The sequence below is a fragment of the Rhipicephalus sanguineus genome, chromosome 6 (assembly GCF_013339695.2).
Source record: "Rhipicephalus sanguineus isolate Rsan-2018 chromosome 6, BIME_Rsan_1.4, whole genome shotgun sequence".
Lineage (NCBI taxonomy): Eukaryota > Metazoa > Arthropoda > Arachnida > Ixodida > Ixodidae > Rhipicephalus > Rhipicephalus sanguineus.
This window is the reverse complement of record NC_051181.1, coordinates 135,951,943-135,973,591: the sequence shown is the minus strand read 5'-3', so window position 1 is coordinate 135,973,591 and position 21,649 is coordinate 135,951,943. Positions and strand designations below refer to the sequence as shown.

Sequence of the window (21,649 nt, the reverse complement as noted above, 5' to 3'; positions counted from 1 at the left end):
GAGAGAGAGAGAAAGAGATAGAAAGAAAGAGAAAGGGAGAAAGTGCGGCCTGTCTAGTCGTCAGTGTTTCTTTCTTTTTTCATGTACGTCCTCCTCGTGGCAAGCAGGTTGCGCAGCGATGAGGCCGATAATCCGCTTGCAAAAACACCGAACACGTATCTTAAACAGTTCAAGTTTTGTTAACGTTATCTTACAAAGATTGCCGGTGACTTCCGCTCGTTCTCATTATGTGCAGGTGACGAGGAACCCGGCGACCTGTCATCAAGTATCTTCTGGTACACGGTCATGCCCATCGTCTTCGTACTCACCGTGCCCACTTTCGTCGTCTGCACAGTCTGTTTCGCGATAACGCACTGCGCTACGATATCTCTCGCCCTGGAGTCCGGTTTCCTCAGTTTCCTATGGGAGTCTCTGACGACGCACGTACTAGGACCGAGGGACGGTTGGCAGTTCCTACTGGCGTTCGCATTGTACAGTTCGCTGTCCATCGAAGCTCTGCGCGGCAAAAAGTACTGGGGCCCGACTACATCATCGGGACACAAGCCCGTCTACTGGAACACGGGTTTCACATACTACCTGATGACCATGGGATTCGCCGTCCTACTTCTCCTGAGGGAAGACCTTCCATGCTTCACGATCTACCGAGCCTTGCCCGGCTTCACTGTTTCCTTAGTGATCGCGGGAGCGTTCGTGTCTGTCCTGCTCTTCTTAATGGGAACGATAGACCCTTCGCCGGGAGAGTTTGGCGTCACGGGAAACATCGTGTTCGATTTCTACTGGGGCATCGAGCTCTATCCTCGCATCGGCGACAGGTTCGACATGAAGACGTGGTTCAACAGCCGGTTCGGCATGATGCTCTGGCAACTCCTCGTGCTCGCCTGCTGGAAGGCGCAGGTGGACACCATGGGCTGGAACTGGGCCATGGCCGCGTCGTCCCTGCTGCAGAGTGCGCACATCGCAAAGTTCTTCTGGTGGGAAGACCTCTACATGCAGAGCATGGACGTAACGGTGGACAGGGGAGGTGAGTAGGAAGGAAACGAGATCGTAGTGCATCCACAATGTTCCATAACATCGCAGGTTTAGTCCACACGCCCGTATTTACATTAAAGGCGCTCATGATGAAGAAATGCTCGTAAGCGGAAATCCTGTAGCCAGTCCCGATGGTGTATTAGCGAAGACGACGGAGCAATAGCCAAAAAGGACTTGCTAATTGAAGAATTGTGAATTTTCTCATATACCCCGCGTTCGCAAGTGTTCTTTGCTATTCGCTGACAGTCTTTAATAGTAGTATGTACAGCATTAGCGCTTACTGTAGCTTTTTCTTAAGAAAATCTTTATCGTAGGGTCCACACGAAGTGTTTAACATGGATATATGACCTGTATATATAGATTCCTGAATAGAACTGAAGTAGGAGGCGCGTTCATTCATTCAATGAGAGATTTAGGAAATTTGATCGCGAAATCTTGCGCAACCTTCGTAAGGGCATTGTTGAGCTCTCGCGGGCACATTCTTTCTGTGACCAGAATATACGGCCCTAAGCCACGAGGCACATGTTCCGCGTAAGAGATGAAAGCTACTCACAACAAGGACATATCGTAGGGGGAAAGGCAACCGAAAGGAAAGAATATCTCTCACGCCAAACTTTTTTTCCTGCTCGCAGGGTTTTACATGTGCTGGAGCCATATGGCTTTTGTGCCGGCGATGTATTCCCTGGCCAGCGTCTACATGGTCGAGAATCCTCTGGACATGAGTCCCTTTTCAGCCGCGGTCATTGTGGCGGCGGGGCTTATCATGACTTCGTTGTCTTGGTGGTGTCAACGTCAGAGACAGCTGGTCCAGCAAAAGAAGGGCGATTGCAACGTATGGGGCTCGCCGGCGAATGTGATCAGGGCAACCTACAAGGACGCCGCCGGGAACGACGACACGAAGCTCCTCGTGGCTTCCGGGTTCTGGTCTGTGTGCCGTCACCCGAACTACGTCTTCGATGTGCTCGCCGGTCTCTGCTGGGTTCTGCCAGCTGGGAACGCCAGCGTGGTGCCGTATTTCTACGTCATCTTTCTCGTGTGTTGGTTCGTTTACCGAACGAACCGTTTCGAGAGGCTGTGCGCGAAGAAGTACGGAAAGTACTGGAAGGAGTACTGCTCTTTAGTCAAGTATAGAATAGTGCCTTACGTATTCTAAGCGGCGGCTTGATGAAAAGCACGGAGAGGTGACTATGAGAAGCTGTAAATACTACGTCTGTATATTTTGTTCCTTTCCTACCCTGCCTGGGATGCTTTTTTTTTTGCTCACCTTCCCTAATGAGGGTAATATTGAGGCGCCTACATATAAATCGACGTAATTTCCTGTATAAAATAAAGAGACTTATCTATCTATCTATCTATCTATCTATCTATCTATCTATCTATCTATCTATCTATCTATCTATCTATCTATCTATCTATCTATCTATCTATCTATCTATCTATCTATCTATCTATCTATCTATCTATCTATCTATCTATCTATCTATCTATCTATCTATCTATCTATCTATCTATCTATCTATCTATCTATCTATCTATCTATCTATCTATCTATCTATCTATCTATCTATCTATCTATCTATCTATCTATCTATCTATCTATCTATCTATCTATAAGAATGTTGAACGTTACGTGCCAATTGTTTGCAGTGCGTGAAATCTTCACGTGTAGAGGACCAACTCCGGTATCTGTGTGCTTGCAGGTAGAGTCGAACCTTCAGTGCTCTCATTCTCTCACTCACTCTCCCCCACCCCCTTATTTTATTTGTACTCTGTAACTCCCCTTTAGCTACATGGTAGCAAACCACGGACTAGTTCGCCTTTCTTTTTACTCTTTTTATGTTCTTTAGCCAGATCTACGCTGTTCTCTTTTATTAAAAGCGTACAAATAGATCCAAAATTGTTCAGAGACAACAGAATGTGAAATAACACCACAGTTATTTTCGGCAAGCACGTGATGCTGAAAAACAAAAGCACAAAAAAAAAACAAATTGCCGGCAGAAAGGGGACCTCCTTAGAGTTTAAACAAAGTGTTCTTACGTAACTCAATGCCTCTGGGGCGTCTCCTACTACAGAGTACAGTGTCGTGTCACTAATGAAGGGCAAAATGCCCATGTGGAAAGGCCATTATAAAGTTCGGGAAGTGTCTTTTATCCCGGCTTTCCACATATAGCAGCAAGGTAACCTTAAGACTTAGAAACTTACCGATCGCTCATTATTTTTACATGTACGAGTTCCCGGTCCGTTTAGGTAGCTTTAATTTACTGATAATTTTGTTCTAAAACGTAGCTTTTGTGCTATCTTTTCGCATGACACAAAGACACGATTCCTTACGACCGAAGTCTTTCCACACTCTCAGGGCCTCTGCCCTGCCGCCCCCCAAAATGAGTTATAATAAATGTTCACCACTGAGCGTTGCTTTATTTTTTCGTTTTGTCTTGTTTTATTACGACACTAAATTACTGTCGGTCGTCAAGCTAAACATTGTAATCATGCCTTCAGTTGCTAAGGAAAAACATGGAGGACGCTTGAACTTTCCTTTCAAGAGTAGAACACGATAGCGTAATCGGGCCCCATGTAGTACATCCCAATAAAGCATTCCTTTGGACTAGTTGGTACAAGTTTAACATAGGTTGCTGAACATTGCGCTGCATAGGCGTAACAGGAAGGACCCTAACGGAGGCACGCCCCGCCACGGTGGCCTAGTGGTTATGGCGATCGACTTTTGACCCGAAGGTCGCGGGATCGAATCCTGGCCACGGCGGCTGCATTTTCCATGGAGGCGGAAATGTTTGAGGCCCGTTTACTTCGATTTAGGTGCACGTTAAGGAACCCCAGGTGGTCAAAATTTCCGGAGTCTTCCACTACGGCGGCCTTCATAATCATATCGTGGTTTTGGGACGTTAAATCCCAGATATTATTACTAACGGAGGCACAGAACAACACAACCAGGATAGGTGGGCCCCGTGTACATCGCCTTCTCAATCGCTAACCTGCCGGCCTGCGCTTCGTGGACACCCCAACCATGCCGCTAGGAAAGGAACGTAACTGCGGGTGATATTGGCCGCTTGAAACTATATCCTAGAATGCCGGCTGCAAGTAAAGATGCGAAGTGCCCACTACGTCATAATTTATCCTTTGGCGAATTGGTGTAGTACCAACTACGCGCTCCTAAGGTGCCACACGCCCTTGCGCAGCTGCACACTTTGTTGATGCCGTAACTGATAATGATGATTATTTATGCCTGAGCGCTTTGTAATTGGTGGACAGCTTTAAACTACCCACTCGTTTCGCAATAAACATGTTTCGACGACCGGTGCAATTCTACGCTTATGCCACGCTATATTACATGCGTTAAGGAGACGCATCCCACTACATGACATACGTATATTTTATTTTTTTTACCCGAAGCTGTTTCAAGCACTGACGTGGCTCTGTGGTAGAACACCCGCTTGCCGCGCAGGAGGCCTGGGTTTGATTCCCACTAGAACCAAAGATGTTTGTAATTTGTTTAATTGCATCTATCTAGAATTTTTCTCTCACGGACAACGCCGATCTTTCGCTCACAACCAAAGACGCCGACACTGACTCCGACACTGGAATTCCTGCGACACGAGTTATTTAACGCTGTCACGTGAAAACAAAGAAACGAAAACGTTTTCATGTCTTTCGGCTTCTCAGAAGCTGTTACCTCTCTCAAAAGAAAGCTGCCCCTTCGCTCAAGAAAATTTGGAGGTATGGCGGCACTCTGTGTTCTTTTGTTGAGCAGTCCCGCCGCATCATTCACGTATTGCTGCCTCGAAACGGTTACACTACAGAGTAATAGAAGTTTCAGAGGCTTTTATAAAGACAGCGGTTAGGATGGCGCAAAAAGTGGGAACCAATTTCAGTCCGCAAAACGTCATTGATGCTGAAACTCTGAGTGGTTCGGCTACTGACACGACAGTTATTTTCGGCAAGCACGTGACGCTGAAAAAAATCCACAAATTCCCGGTGGAAAATGGATCACCTTACAGTTTAAACTAAGCGTTTTTACACAATTCGGTAACTTCGGGATTGCGAAAAGTTCCGAAGAGAATTTGAGTACCCCACGGTTGAAATAGGGGCGCGGTGGAGAGCCGCACTGGCTACCTCAGATACCCAGGTGCAACTTTGGGCGATCCACCAAGCCCGAAAAGCCATTTAGAGACCGGATCTCTCTACTGCCCACGTCGCGGCTTACACCGGGCCCATCCATTTGCAGAATATTCAATAACGTTGTGTCACTCACTCACTCGGCTTCTCACGCAAAACCAGGGGACGAGTTCGCGATAATGCTCCCCAGAACTTCATTAGACTACAGGTAAAATGAACGTAGGCGACATCTTTGGAGCATAGCATCTAACTCCTCAAATTCGGGTATTTATAATGCATTTAAATGCCCGTCAAAGAACGCTTTGGTCTTTCGAAATTTGGTTGACTATTGACATAGGCGTGTGCAAGGAGGGGGGGGGGGTGTATCAGTGGAGGGGTGGCGCCGCCTTACTCATCAAAATGGAGGCGCCAATTCTGCCCCAAACATTTACTCAGTCGAACATTTCACGTTATTTCTTGATACGAAAGGTTATGGATACGCATGCTTTTTTTTTTACTATAACGGCGACCAAGAACCCCTGATGCTGCACTGAAAGAACTGCTTATACTTCCCATCTTCACCCCCGGTTATCAGGGAACCAATGGCAGGTCTTTGTGCGAAGCACGTCATCTCTTCATTTTCATTTTTGCATCCATTGCGGAGCATGTTTTCTTTCGTACTCGACCAAAGGGGGGCGGGGTGCTGGGGTCAAACATGACCCCTCCCCCCTCCTAATAGAAACCTGCGCAGGACTATGACAGCAGATAAAAACAATCATAGCTCAATGTCGCCCAAGCGCATTTAGCGCTTATCGTGTGCCCGCGTGTTTGTCCGCATGATCGAAGGGCTATACTGTTTCATTATTCCCGATAAAAAGGAATGCCTGCTGCTTACAAGAAGCATCTGCTATGCCTGTACGTTCTTGGTTGGCTTTCTAGATATGTCCGCTTTTACGTCAGATTGCTGGTTGTTCCTACGAAACGGTTTTCGATGTAGAGCTCCTCTAAGAACTTTAGAGATGGCTTATTACATGTGTGTTCCAGTCATCTGCGCCGCCAAATAAATAACGTACAATCTATGCATTGTCCGTTTCAGGGGCGTAGCCAAGGGGGGGGGGGGGTCAACCCTCCCCCCCCCCGAAATTTTTCAATTTTGCATACGTATATATACACGCACACAAACTCACGCACGAACATGCATAAAGCATGGTTGAACACCCCCCGTAAAAAATTTCTGGCTACGCCCCTAGTCTGTTTTGTTCACTGTCTGCGTATGTTGTTGATGTTCTCTGTGTTATACGTAGGCTTAACGTCGGCTTTTTCCAAAAATTCATGCTTTCGATGCTTCCTTTTCAAGCTTTATATATATTTTTTAATCTTAGGCATAGTAAAACACAGTCAAAGATAGACGAACAAATTTGATCCCTGCAAGAAGTCTGTTGTTTTTTCTGCCTACTCTCCTTTTTGTCACTCACTCTCTCTCTATCCTTCTGTTTCGTTTTGTGTGTGTATTTGTGTTTGTGTGTGTGTGTATGTTTCGCTGCTGTTATGTAACGCAGCTGGTTGCCTTTGCGACAGCAGATCGCAAGGCCTACCGCCGTCTGGCATCATGCGGTACGAATTGCGTTTACTGAACCCGAACATTTTACAAACATGCCACACAGATGGAACAGAAGCCCAAATACAAAATGCAGTGACCTCGGTGCATTTAGAAGATATTTTTCACTGCGCTACCTTTAATAATAATTGCTGGGGGTTTCCGTGCCAAAACCACGAAATGATTACGAGGGACGCTGTAATGGGGGCCTCCGCATTAATTTCGACCACCTGGGGTTATTTAACGTGCGCTAAAATCGAAACACACGGGTGTTCTTTGCGTTTCGCCCACACCGAAATGTGACCTTCGTGGCCGGGAATCGAACCCGCGACTTTGAGCTCAGCAACGAGACAGCCTTCGTGGTAAGCGTCCACGGCTGGCAACTACGCTATCATTGAAAGGAGCCATTCATCTTCTGTATATTAGAATTTGTGCTTTGGGACTGTTATAAATTGCAACAATAACTGGGTTCAAAAAAAAGAAACGAAAGGCTTGTTCTATACATTATTCTATATCAAGAACAACTACAGAGACACTAAATCAACTTTTTTCGGAAAAAATGAAACAATATTAAACTGTTTTCAGCGACATTTGGTTGCAAAAACAAGTACCACAGTGCAGTTTCGCAAGTATACATTTTTATGAATTTTTTATTTCAGTTCCTTATTATTACAGCAAGTATAATTTCAATGTTCCCGGGCTATGCCAAGAAGTGAGGCTTCAAGAAAGCAACTATGCAAGTTTAAGCATTCTGTTATATTAAGAAAGCAATTACTTATTCGGCCTCCCCTACTTTTCCTAGGAAATTGCAAAAGGAAGTCTCCAGCACGCCTTTGAACGAAGAAATTTCGAAAAGTAGAGAGAGCCGGGCGGAAACGAAGTTGTTTGGATGACGCTGGCGACGACAACCTAACTTTATTATTTGAATAACGAATTCTGGGAATCATTTGCGCTCCAAGTGTTTCGAATCACGCACCGCTCTGAAAAAATATATAGACAGATAAAAATGGTCGTGCTTCGCAAAGCAATCACACGGAAATGACCTCTGGACGGTATTTCAGCGAAATTTCGCACCCTTTTAAAAACGCCCTCTATCCCTTTTTGTTTTGTTTTTTTTTCTGTAAAATGTCGCAGACAGTTATTGGAAAAGCGCCCATTTGGACAGAGAGGCTAAGCGTAAGAAAAATGAAGCGTAGATTTGTTTCGTTGCAAATGCTTTTGTCTAATCATACTTACTCGTGATCATAAATTATAGGCAATACCGCACCCGTAAGTAAGATGAGAAGAAAGGGAGACGAAGGGCGGTGGAGAGGGGAGGGGCCTAGCTTCTTCGCAGCCAATGACGACTGGAAGAAAAAAATCTAAGATGACAGTAATAAGTACAAAACCCAGTCCTTGCGTTGCCACAGCGAAGCAATATTTTGCGAACACGATTCGCGTTATACTAAGAAAGAATGCAAATACCGCGAATGTATTAAGACGAAAGCCTTAGATGCCTCATTGAACGTTAAAAGTAAACGTCGGTGGCGTCGGCCGCGTCAACAGGAGTAATGCGAAAAATCATCATCAGGTGAGGACGTCACCATATGACGTCACACATTACCTAAATTGGTAACGTCACCTCATGGCATCATTACCTGACATCGTCGCTTGGTCACAGGCAGGCCGATCACGGAGGCAATCTTTCAGGGGCAGGGGGGCAGGGGGGTAAGCATCAATGCATCGACAGAGAAGAAAAATAAAAAGAAGATGGATAATACCGTAAATCACCGCTTAGGCGCGAAATCCAACTCCTTACGGTATTATCCTCGTCATGATTTCGCTTAGGCTAAGTGACTTTTCCACGTGTTCAACTGTCTGCCTGGCGACTGGGGTACATAAGCGGTCTTGTTTTGAAAATAAAGATGACGTTGCAAGGAGCGCTAGTGGTGGCCTTATGTGGCTTTTCGTGTGTGTGTGTGATTTCGTGCTAGATCAAAAGAGAGATAAAAGCGAAAAAAAGGCAGGGAGGTTAACCAGGTTGTACCTGGTTTGCTACCCTACACGGGGGGAGGGGGAAGGGGAGAAAAAAAGAATAGAGATAGCGAGGAGGAAAGAGGGAACAAGTAATACGCGCACACACATCAGTGTTCACCGCATACACACAGACAGTCACAACGGAGAAATATTTGACATCGGTTCCTGTGCGAGATGTTAAAAAAGGCTTGCAAGGACTGGCTCCAAGGAATCGAGAACTTGCAGAGCGCACTGAGCTGACGGAGTTGTCATTCCGTTGAGGAGAGTGCGTATCGTGGTCATGAGAGACCTCAATACTGCGAGGACTTGTAGGTTCTTGTCGTGGCAATCATCTGTGGACGATGAAGCACACTGCGGGGCACTCTGCATCGGCTCTTTATGAGTGCGCAGTGGTGGCAGCGAGGGCCACGCGACATCCGCCGCCGCTTTGAAAGCTTCTGCGTCTTTCCGGCTCTCCAATTGTGATGCATTGGGCGGTGGTGGTGGTCAAAGCTGTTCATTAGGTTTAGAGGCCTTTTAGCTAGGCCAAAACCGGATGTACATAGACCGGAAGGAAGTTAGGTGCGAACTAGTAGCGAACATAAGAAACCGCCAGCATAAACCGGAAGTGGATGTAAGCCTGGAATCGGATACCCGAAAATCCCGTGGTGGAATGAAACTGACAGGGCGGAAGTTAAGTATGATCGCGTTGGATTTGCTGCAACTGTTAACTATTCGGTTAGGCAGCAGCAGCCAGTAGCAGGTGCAGCATAGTGGGCAAAATCTGACTAGGAACACGAAGAGAGCTTTGCTTTAAAAAAAATTGGCCGCGTATCTGCGTGCTTCGCTGCAAATGTCGTGTAAAGACGATAGAAGAGGCGCTGTGTGAGATATGGACGCCATCTGGCAATACGTCGGGAAACATGAGTGCTGTGTTGCGTGCTGGTAGTCCCGGCGCAGCAGCAGGCGAAGACCGGCGGTGACCAACGCGACCGGCGGGGACGCCAGCCAGCCCGAAAACCCGGTTTGGCGCGAAGCGCTGAAGCAGAGAAACGTCCGCACTAAACGAGTACTCTCCACACACTCTTTTATTTACACGTCGCCCGGGTAAAACAGGAACGCCAGAGCGGCACCCACAACCGGCAGCCTGAAGGCCGCCCACAACGCTGCTTTTTTATTTTTAAAATATTTTTTTCACCTTCTTGGCCTTCTCAAAACTAAAGTTTTTCAACACCAACTCATGGCATTCGTACAGTGCAACAGAACCGAAACCGAAACACAACAATGAGCTCGTGCGAAGGGCACGGAGGAAGGCAAATTTCAGCGCAGTCGCATTTTCAGCTTTGTTGAAACAGCGCTCACTAGACGACGACGAAGTAAAAGAAGGCACAGGACAGGCGCTGCCTGTCCTGTGCCTTCTTTTACTTCGTCGTCGTCTAATGAGCGCTGTTTCAACAAAGATGAACGCATACCAACTCGCTCAAGCTTCCATTCTTATGCATTTTCAGCGCAGCTTAAGAAACTAGGGTCCTTAAAATTACGTATGTATGCATTTTCTATTAAAGGAACACGCCACCTAATACTTACCTAGTGATGTTGCACCTCAGATATGCATGATATTTACTTTTTGATCGACAACGTTCACAAGTATGAACAGCCGTACCAGTTCAAGACGGCTGGCCCTTGGGCAAGTGGTTCAACTTTGGCCGAGTGGCTGAATCGAGGGACGTGCCGACAAACAGAAAGACAGACAGAAAGACAGACAGACCAAAATTTCTGCGTTTAAGTTCCCCAAGAAAGACTATCGTCTTTAAAAAAAAACAGCGCCTAATGTCTGGCTCGATCGGAAATAGCGCGCTGTAGTGAGAGCTTGCCCTCAGTCCATTAATATTAACGCACGTTGTTCGCACTAGCTTTATACGAATTTTTTCTGGACTATATGAACGTGCACCGCTGCGACATAAGCGATGCTTAATTGTGACCGCCAACATCAACGCATGCTTCGCAGGCAATAGCACATTTCCGCAGAATTCTGTAGGGGAGAGAGCGCGTCAGAACTCTAATGAGAGAAGCATGCGAGCTAAGATGGCTGCTCCGCTGTACAGTGGGTGGGCTACAGCGTGGAGCTAAACACCTTATACGGGCTTCATATCGGGTAAAGAGTCACGTTAAAATACAATATTGCATGGCACAAGAGTGGGAATCAAAACAGGTGTCACACCATGTGAACTGCTTAACGAGTGGGTGGTTGAAAGCTGTCAACCCACTACGAAGGACTCATCCATAACTTTGGACCATCATCATTAGCCCAAGCAGCAACGAAGTGAGCAGCTACGTAGGTGCGCGTGTTGCCTTACAGACGCGTAGTAGATACTTCACGACTTCGCAAAATGGCGAATGATAACGTAGTGGTCACTTGAGAACTGCACTTGCAGTGGACGAGAGTTTACCACGGCCAGTGTCAATCGCGAAGACGTTTCATTCTTCGCGGCACGATTGAGGGGTCAATCGAAGCGTAATAAGTGATTGTGAAGGCCGTTCGAAAGGGGCCTAAATACTGCTACCGCATTCGACTCTCAAATGCGAAGTATAAGTGTCCTCCGATTTTTTATCGCGAACTTTTATTCATGAAATCGTCATAGTCGAACATTTGCAGAGCGTTCTTTGTTTTGTTTTGTTTTTCACTTTACTTTCATTTTCGGGTTTTGTGCAACTCCTTCCTCGCACCATTTTTTTTATTGCTCCCTCCCAAAGAGTAGGCACGCGCTGTGCGCCCCCTCACGGTGACAGTTGTCCCCAATCTTTCTCCCTATTTCTATTTCGCTCTTTGTATTTCGCTTTAATTTCATAGGCAAATAACATAATAATCGGATTGAACGCTTCCCATTCATCTGAATGGTTTGCCGTCGACTGGATACCCTTTAAGCGAGCTTAAGGTCGCATTAACGCCGCTAACGTAATCCCCATAGACACTGGCGTCCCCCCCCCCCCTACAGTGCCCGTGTATAGAGGGAATACGCTGCTAGCGCGAAGAAATGCTCTCGGTGAAGAGTGCCTAGAATGGGATGAAAAGATAGTTGATTCATTCCAATGATATTCATTCGTCTTGTAGTTTGACCGCCGAGTGAATATATGTTAAGCCTGTTTAAAGACTCCTTAATGCTGCTAACGTAATCCCTATATATTTTCACATATCCCCACAGGGTGCCCGGGTGGAGGGAAATACGTTCTCATAACGTGAATGAATGCACTAGGAGAACTGTGTGTATAATGTCATGAGTGAATAGTTGACTCATTCATGTTATATTCATTCGCTCTAGAGTTTTACCGTCGACTGAATATAGTTTAAGCCTGCTTAAAGACGCCTTAATGCCGCTAACGTAATTCCCATATACTTTGGCATATCTCCGCAGGGCGCTAGCGTAGAGAGAGAACGTTTTTATAATGCCAGGAATCGCGCCCGGAAGGCTTTACACAAAATTGCGTGCACAGGCTTAGTTAACTCAAATGATATCCACTCGTCCTTAAGGTTGACAGTGGACTTAATATGGTTTAAGACGGCGTAAAAGCGCTTTAACGCTGCTAACTAGGGGTGTGCGAATATCAAATTTTTCGAATACGAATCGAATACGAATATCCAGCTTCGAATATCGAATATCAAAGGAAGAATGCCTCCACAGTAACAATATTTTATTTAACATGTAGCTATTTGAAAAAAAAAAAGAAAACATTAACAGCCTGACTGGCAACACAACATACACTGCTATCTCCAGAACACAATGTCCAGGCTAACACAATGCACATCACAACACAAGCAAATATCACAGCACAATGAAAGTAATGAATACATGTTATCATGAAGAAATATGAGTTGCTCCACATGATCAGGCAGCAGGCGCTCCCTTGTAACAGACACCCCCCCCCCTGCCACTGAAAAGGCACCCTCGCTTGGAACAGAAGTGGCTGGTATAGGGAGTTACATGGGGCAAAGCTTTGCCAGACTGGGGTATCTGAACAGTCCGCCACCAGTCACGTGGGTCACTGTCGTTCTTCAGAAGTGGTCCCGCATATTGAATGAGTGGTAGTGCGGCACGTTACGGCTGCATAATATTGAAAATGTACGGTTACATGATCGCCAACAGCGCTGCAGGTCGGAGATGCACCAGCAATAAATCATACGTATTGGGGCGCTCATCGCAGGCAGATATCGTGCCTCCGTGTACTTACGATGTTTATCGCTCCTCTCGGCAACGTTTTTAGCGATACGAACGCAGCAATGTGGAAGACGAGTTATTTTATGCATGATAATCGAATGGCATATTCGAATTTTTCAAATATTCGAAGTTATCGAATATTCGAAACTTTTCGAATAAACGATTTTCGAATCAAATACGAATATTTCGAATGTAATATTCGACGAATATTCGAAACTTTCGAATATTCGCACACCCGTACTCATAAACATTGCCCTATCTCCACAGAGTGTCCGCGTGGAGGGAATAAGTTTTGATAACGCGAAGAAACGCACTCGGAATACTTTGCATGAAATTGCGAGACCACACGGTTTACTCATTCAAATGATATTCACTCGACCTGAAAACTGACTATTCAGTGAATACAGTTTGGAACTGAGCGAGTGCGCGTTAACGCAACAGCAAGTATCGTAAGCGCACTTGTGTGGCGATATGCTGAATATATTTTGAAACTGACGTGCGAGTGGGAATATGGAAATTATCTCCTCCCTTGCCAATATGTTTTGTATTCAAGCCACTGTATTTGTTCACCACGTATTCTGATTATGCGTTTTTATTCAAAAGCATACACGGTGAGGTCTTAGCTAAGAGTACGACAGCGGCACTTCGCGCTTCGCGACTAGGTTTGCGAAAGCTTAAAGCGTTTCTGATGTACGCGGTTCACACAAGCGTTATCTTGTAACGCGTGTGCCAGCCTATGCTTCTCGATCTTGACATACTTTTGCACACGTGCTTATACTTGACATTTCTACACTTGATCCGGTTTTCGCAAAAAAAAAAAAAGTTGTACTTCGAGAAATTACGCAATCAAGACCCGAGAACTGGCGATTGTATAGCTCTTCAATGGAATCCAGGATACTGCGGCTTACATGGAAATGAGCTCGCGGATGTGAAAGCGAAGATAGGTATAATGACATGCATGTGTCCCCACTCTTTACTCATTCAGACACTGACTCCTTTGTGTAATGCATGCATTTGTGCAAGTATTAGCGCAACAATTTGGGCGTTGCCAAATCATTGTCACCACTGTCGTCACGAAGACGACCCAGATATGCAAATGGAGTACCGCCCACCATTAAAAGCTGGAAGGCAAGCTTGCTGCACAGCTTGCGACAACGTGTGGCGTTCACTCTGAGCCTTATTAGCCATGCAGACTGCGACATTTCGTATGAACTGCAATACTTTAGCGCATTGTAGACTGTTCGCTGCTTCGAACATGCTTTCGCTCTTGAATGCAGTATGCTCCAAGACAGACGCAATTCCAATCCTTTGGGATAGTATGCTACGGAAGATTAACACTGTGTTAATACCTGGGACTATAGCTCTTTCGATTCAATAGACTTTATTCAACAATGCATCGATAGAAAGGACCAATTAGCGCCTGAACATGAGCTCAGTGCATCATGACAGGATAATTGCCCCAGCTGTCCTTGCGGTTGCCGAGAACATATCAATCTACGGCTTAACCCATTAGAATCGTGTAGTTTGTTGGTTTGTGGGCCAAGAAAGTTGTCCTCGCTCAGGAATGACAATGAAACGGTCTCATCGCGAGACCCACGACGACATGGTAAAACCGTCGCTGACATTCAGACCGGCACGCTCTAACTCGATCTCACGCTCGGAATCAAGGGGCTGCGAGCTGCGACTAAACGGTGCCACTTGAGCGACCTGCGGCTTAGGGGCAGCACGCTGGCAAGCACAGCACGCGAGGGACATCCTTCGACCTGTGGGCCTTGGCGAACGCGATGATTCGTCGTTACCTCGGGGCGTGCCGCAGCTGCGTTTCGCTGTAGATAGCGTTGGCGCCGGAGATTGTGCCTGTGATGGCAATCTCCCCGTAACCGGGGATTGCGTTCCATTGGACGGCGTGTAGAGGGTCAAGACTCTCGTATACCGGCTGCCGGGCCCATCCTTATACGCTGGCCTGCTGCTGTCAGCCATCGAAACATTCTGTGGATCACGGTGCACGGGAGGGGACCCGAGAAGTTCCTTTATTTTCTCGTGCAGCGATTCTTTTCCATAGACAGTGAACGCTTCGCACGTCTTCGCTTTGCGGTCTGGGCCCTTGAAGACGGCGCGATCACAAGGCCACGTCGGCTGACTGCGGGTGAACTTCAAATTGAGGCCCTCTAGAACACCGCGCTCGTCGCAGGGCAGCTTCATGCAGGACCCGGAGCTACATCCCACGTGTTGACTCCACGACTCGACGGAGGGCCCGTAGAAGTGTACGTTGGGGCAGTTGTGACCGCAACAGCAAGAGGACCATGATTCTATCTGTATCTCTGGAGAAGCCAGCGGATAGCTCTCTTGACGGACTGTCTCGATGTGCTCGTCGCGGTCCGACACGACGCGCCGGAGGCGCGTTGGTATCGGCACAGTGAGCTCTTCGGAACGCAACGTTCTGAGAACTCCTCCTCGAAGGTCGCTTTCGGTGAACTTGACAAATTCCGGAGTCCTCGCTTCGACCGCTGTGGTCAAGCTCGGCTCGTCGGCGCTTCTTTCTTCGATTGGTCTACCGAGGTTGAACATGCCGCTCATCCAGAAACCACGCGGACGTCCGTAGTTATGCGTCGCGATTGCAGATGACGCCGAAGATGAGGTGTAGTTTCCACGCCTGTTGGCGCGATTACAGGGCATAAGCGTGCTCGTTGACAAAGTTGACACTCTTGTTCTTGGTCTTGGGACAGGGCCTCTGTGTTCTTCTCTACCTGTTTCTGGATAGGCAGCGATGCCCACTGCAGGTGAAGCCGCACTATGAGACGTTCGCATACCAATGCTCGCTCTTGACGTCAACTGCGGCGTAGTGTCACTGGTGGTGTCAGAAGGCGCGGGTTGGGCTACGCCACCCAACTGGGGTGGTGTGATGTACTCGGTCTGGTTTGCAACCCTAGCTACCGGCGTTCGCTTCGGCGCATTTCCCCATGATGGACATCGGTCAGAAAAGGACCATAGACAACGACGCCTGGCCACTCCCAGCCTCCCAGTGACACTCGATACAAGAGAACGAAGCCAGGCCCAGCGTGACTTAGCGCGATCATCGTGCTCGTCGAGGCTACCGTCGGAGTCACTAGTGACGCGGCCGGAGCAGCTGATGCTTTTTGGTGACGACGACGGCTGCTGTGGGTGCTGTGCCTTATCACTGCTGGGCCTGCGCAGCCTGTGATTCGCAGGGTGACAAGAGTTACAACGTGTGATGCTAAGTCATTCCAACGAGTGTTGCGGGATATTGAGGGTAACAGTCATCAATAGGATAAGGTTGCTGAGCATAAACACTTCTGTCATGGCGTTATTCACATCCGCTAAATTTATCAGACATATGAAGACGGCTCGAAACAGGACCATATATGCAATTCACGATGTGCCACACAGTAACGGGAACGAAAGAATGCGCCTCTGAACAATGATGATGGGACAGCGAAGCTAAAGTATACGCGTCCTGCTAGGCAGAAGCACTGCGTTAGGAAACATGTGGCAAGGTTTGTTTTATGAAAGACGAGGCTAACATCTTAAAATATTTTACAACAAAATATGACATATACGTAATGACCTCGCAGGACACGTGCGTCTGTACACTGTTTAAGATTGAGGCGCTGATTTGTGCAAGTTGATCCGTTATATTGAGAACCTACGAAGCGCTAAAAATGCCTCATTGAAAAATCCCCTTGATAATGGCATGTAAAACGCCTGCAGTTAATGTTTAAAAAGAATGGTGTTTTTCTCATACGCCATTTATCCACAATTCTATATGATCTTATAAAGGATTCTGTCGTCATATAAACCCACAAGGTCATACAGAAATGCATCGGTCTTTTGTAATAGGAAAGAATAGACATATAAATAATAATGCATTGCGATATGATTAAAGGGGCACTGCATTGCACCCCTTGTTAACGCTTCAACGACAGTTGGCGAGGCTGAGCTGCCGATAAATAGTGAGCTGTGAAAAAGAATTACAGTTGTCTAGGCGAGCCCACCTTTGGTAACCAAGTACTCCAAGGACAATAAACCCGAGTATTAGCAGTACGGCTGGTACTACTGCTGTTCGCAACGGACTCCATACGAGGGATTCTGCAGTGACAAAATTAATGCGAATACAATTTATTATTATCGTCTCAAGTTCACAAGTGAAAGCTTGCAGCGATTAAATGTACTGATAAAGGAACTGTTAAATTGTTTTTTGGACGGCACTCAGCGACAATGCGCAATGGCGACAGTCAAGGCAAAAGCACGGACTCTGAGCGCGAGCGGCGTTCAGAAGAGGACGACCCACTAGAAGCCCCTGGAGAGCGCAACCATTAAACAGTGCCAAGGCTTCGCCACAAAACCATTAACTGGCGTCACGTACAGTTACGGTATAGTGACTTATTGCTAAATGGAAGAGAATTGCCGCTGTTACACCAGATCCAAAAGTCACGGAGAACATGTATAGTCAGCGACAAATGTTTAGAGACCATGAGACGCAAGAAAAAGCTAAACATTACCGCTTGTTCGGCAAGGCAGCCTTCAGTTTAGATTTCCGGCCTGTTGTAAAACACGCTAACAGCAGGCACTGTGTATTTCTACCGAATACACTCACAAATCCCTGAGAAATTCTAAGTTGTCTCCGACCCAGTGGTCTCTAAACTTTTGAGGCCAACTGCACATTTGTTCTTTCAGGAAGCCATTTAGGAAGCATGATACGGAGCCGTTTCTGATATACATATATTCGTATAGGAAGAAAATCTGAACGTTCACACGCATCTAAACACGCTCACACAAGCAGGGTTGCCAGTTTTCGCTACTTTGCGCCAATTTGGCTACTATTTTAGGCCGGTGGCGGCAAAAGAAAAGGCCTTGGCTGCTTGGCTACTTCTTGGCTATTTTCTTGTTCCCTCTATTTGAACTAAATTATCAATATCTTGTGACGTGACAGCCGTAGGCGTTCGAGTATGCTGTGTCAAAACATGGCGTCCAAGGCGCGTTTACAGTTCCCAGAAATGAATTTGGTGCTTGCATTGTACAAAAGAAGACTTTTGCATACGTGGCTGGGAGTCGGCGGAAGACAACTGCATGGAGCCTCATTTTCCAGATCACCTGTTACTGAACGCGGCTTTTAACTGCAATTGAAAAGAATAAGGACGATCGAAAGCACTCCGTATGTAGGACGCTCTGTACTCATGGACATTATAAATCAGATACTCGACGAACTGTCTGTGTTATTTCTTAAAATTATGGAGATACGGACTGCCACTCGGAGATATTAAGTGCTTGGACTCCGTCATCGCGCGAGGAACGATTGCAAAAAAAGCTACAATTTATGCTTCCTTCACAGCAACTATGAGTTGGAGCGCGCTTATGCAGTACACTTTTATGGTCACCACGAGGCTAGTACTTCTAGTGCTTTTAAGAAAAGTTGCAGACGACGCGTGAAAAGCGTGCCATTTCTGAAGCTGAGCAAGTAACTTCGTCATCCTGCACGAAATGATTGTTAAAGTCAAGGCTCTACGCTTTAGTTTCAGCAATTATTATTTTGAATGGTTCTTGCTGGACTTATTTACATTTCCACCGAAAGGCTCTTGCACTTGTGATTTAAGTGACAACGTCGCAGTTATTTTCACACAGGCGTGGCTACATTTGGCTACTTTTACTGTGTTTGGCTGAAATTGGCTACTTTTTCGCTAGTGTTTCCAAGTTCTTGGCCACTTTTTGTATTTTTGACCTGGCAACCCTGCACATAAGTCCCCGTAGAAGTAACACCGGCGAAGAGACAAGGTAATCCTCAAGGGCGGCGTGTTTCTGGCATTTTCGGAGCTCGAAGGACAAGACACCATCCCAGGCGCATTGACGTGCAGCGGGGAAGCCCGACTTTGCGAAACAATTGGATTCTAAATTGCAGTAGTTTGGGTGAGTTACTGTTGCATAACGTTCTCAAGAATTACTACAGTGCAGTAAGAGAGAAGAGACGGCAGTCAAGAAGGTGTTAGAGTCCCAGCTATTAGTTCAAGGTTTAGCGCCACCCATGTATAAACATTTACCTAAACTTTTAAACTAGCAGCCAAACTTTTTAACGGCGCTAAACCTTCAGCCACGACTTCGAAGTTTAAGTGCTACCCTTGTCTCCTGTCTCTGTTGCCTGCTCGATACCTTCTCTCTTTCCGAGTTGCGCTAATTCGTGAAACCGTTATTCGTGTTCTGGCAGTAGGGCGTTCGTATCAGCAATCAAAGGCTGTTTATTCAATTACCGGGCAAACAGAGGGATCCGTCCTTGGAGACGTAGAAGCGCGACTGGCAGCTGCACGCGGAGTTCAAGCATCGTGCGTGCTTGTTTCCGTGCATGCACTCGGCGTCACTCAGGCATGATTCGCTCAGCCGTCGGGCTGCAAATCAACACAACCGCTCTATTAGGAAACCCAGAGCGCGAGCGAATGTAGAGGAACACGTACACACTCTGAGGAGAGAAAAAAAAGTCATTTGACTCTTTCATGGTGTGCCCTGACTTGCCACGTATATGACTCTCATCAAAGAGACTCGGCGACACTCTTCGTAAATCATTATACTCTAGTCGAAGAGTCTTGTAATTCAAAGGAGAGTTAACGTGCCTCGCCGAAAAGAGTAGCACATACCCCTTTTTTTCTTTACAGTGTACCGCAGGCACTCACACAGAGCGCGTGTGGTACACTAAAAAAAACGAGACACAACTCTTGATTCGGTAACATGCTTGGCAAGGGAGCAAGCGCGCAAAGAAAAAAAAGACACAAGTGTCGATGCCACCATGAGGATCACAAATCAATTCACTGTGAGGACATAGCCGCGTCTGCTGTCTCTACATATCCGTTATTAGTAAAGATTATTTAGACTGTGTTCTAAAAGAATCCGAGAGTTAACACAGACAGTTTCAAGAAATTTTTATAACCCGCACCGCGGTCTACTGGTTAGGGTGCTCGACTGCTGACCCGAAGGTCGCGGGATTGAATCCCGGCCGTGACGACAGCTTTCGATGGAGGCGAAATGCTTGTGGCCCGTGTACTTAGATTTAGGTGCACGTTAAAGAACACCAGATGGTCAAAATTTCCGGAGCCCTCCACTACGTGTGCCTCATAATCATATCGTGGTTTAGGGATGCAGAACCCCAGCAATCATTATGAAAATTTTGTAAGGCAATTTAGCCGAAGTAAAGACTTCTTCCTTGGTGCTTTTTTTAATCTCTGGCGTCAAACTGACACTCAGGAGCTGACGCTTCCGGTCTAAATTAAAAATATATACTCTGACCACCATTTTCTGTTCTAATGAACCTATGATTGCGGAACTAATGATGACAGAGATTTTCAATTTATTTACTAGTCTAGACTGGTTGAGCTTTTCTTTTTTATTGACCATTTAGCTAAGTAAGAACGTAGCAGAACTCGTGGCTGGGCCAGTTGGTACATTACTTTGAATAAATTAGACACCGAAGCACCACCAAAGGGAAAGAAATACACTATTTTTTCTTCTGGTGGTCGTTCGGCATTCACTTTATTCAAAGTAAGCAAGAACTACTCGAAAAAGGTTCTGTTTACTAAATCAAACCCAAACGGAAACATTTTTGCTAATATGTTTCACTTGATCGTGGTAATATCTTGGATACGAGGGAAGGCTACGAACGAAGAAGATTTGACTTCATACGCACCCGAGGCACAGACGATACCATCCACTTCCTGCAAAAGCACGGGCGTGAGTTCCGGGCAGCCACACATTTTAGACGGCAGGCAGACCAGGACATCGTCGCAGTCCGATCTCTGGTTGCACGGGACAGCCCCTCTTAAGGGTACTGTGTCTGTGAGGGGGATAGGAAACGGCAGCATGTCATCGAAAATTTGTTTGTCCTTTAAGAAGCTCCGAAGCTTCGCTTTGCGCGCTCTTTTCGCTACTTATAGCGCTAAGTCTCCTGTTAATGAAAATATGACGCTAACTAGTTTTCAAGATCGCCTAGATCTGTGCATCTAATGCGCAAGAAGATAAATTTTCAGCGTACTTAAAGTTGGAGCTTCAGTGATACACCGCATTGTTTTTTCTTTTTTTTTCATTTTAGAGTGGTTGCCAGGATGCCTAATTTAGATGTCGCAACGACGTACGGATGACCTCTTTTGACGCACGGATGTCTCGTTTGAGTGCCCGCATAATAGAGCTGGCCTTTGGTTCGAGTTCAATTAAAGGCCGCTGACAACTGGAGCCAAAATCATATCATGCTTAAGAATGGTATTGTAATGTACGGTTTACAAGCCACTGAAAATGCAGCTTCACAAAAGCAGAGCAGTCACGAAGAGTAACACGAGTATGGTGATCGCGTTCTTCACCTACCATTTATCACGTTTAACGACGCTGGCGGCTTGGTCTGTTCTTCCTCCTGAATTGAAGTTGTCCCTTCGAAAGTAGTTATCGGTTCATCACTTTCACTGTCTTCCTCCGGCCTGCACGAAGACATTGCTTTTACCTTCAAACTTTTGTGCATAACGCGTTCTCTCCCTTTATTCTATGCTTTATTTACTTGAAACATCCGTGGTTCTCTGCTGCCTAAAAGTCACCGCTAATCGATTGTTCCAGCCACATCTAACCTAACCTTCATGGTTCACTGAAACATGAAGTGAACGCGGGACGTGGCGAAGACGGTGTACACCGCGTCATCATCGTTCTCGGCTCATCTTCATAC

General features: G+C 46.4%; 1 protein-coding gene and 1 long non-coding RNA gene across 2 annotated transcripts; one reads left to right on the top strand and one right to left on the bottom strand.

Moving 5' to 3' along the window:
* The first annotated feature begins 240 nt into the window (after positions 1 to 240).
* Positions 241 to 2,208, top strand: LOC119396499 (uncharacterized). Its single transcript, XM_037663749.2, has 2 exons — positions 241 to 1,021; positions 1,662 to 2,208. Exons 1-2 carry the CDS (start codon positions 286 to 288, stop codon positions 2,180 to 2,182), a joined length of 1,257 nt encoding a protein of 418 aa, XP_037519677.2. The 5' UTR covers positions 241 to 285; the 3' UTR covers positions 2,183 to 2,208.
* Positions 2,209 to 16,951: 14,743 nt separating this feature from the next.
* On the bottom strand, positions 16,952 to 21,412 carry LOC119397577 (uncharacterized). Its single transcript, XR_007416600.1, has 4 exons — positions 21,301 to 21,412; positions 20,630 to 20,776; positions 19,206 to 19,340; positions 16,952 to 17,052 (listed from the first exon to the last, which is right to left on the bottom strand). It is a non-coding gene; the product is annotated as an uncharacterized LOC119397577 (long non-coding RNA).
* Between the last annotated feature and the right edge of the window lie 237 nt (positions 21,413 to 21,649).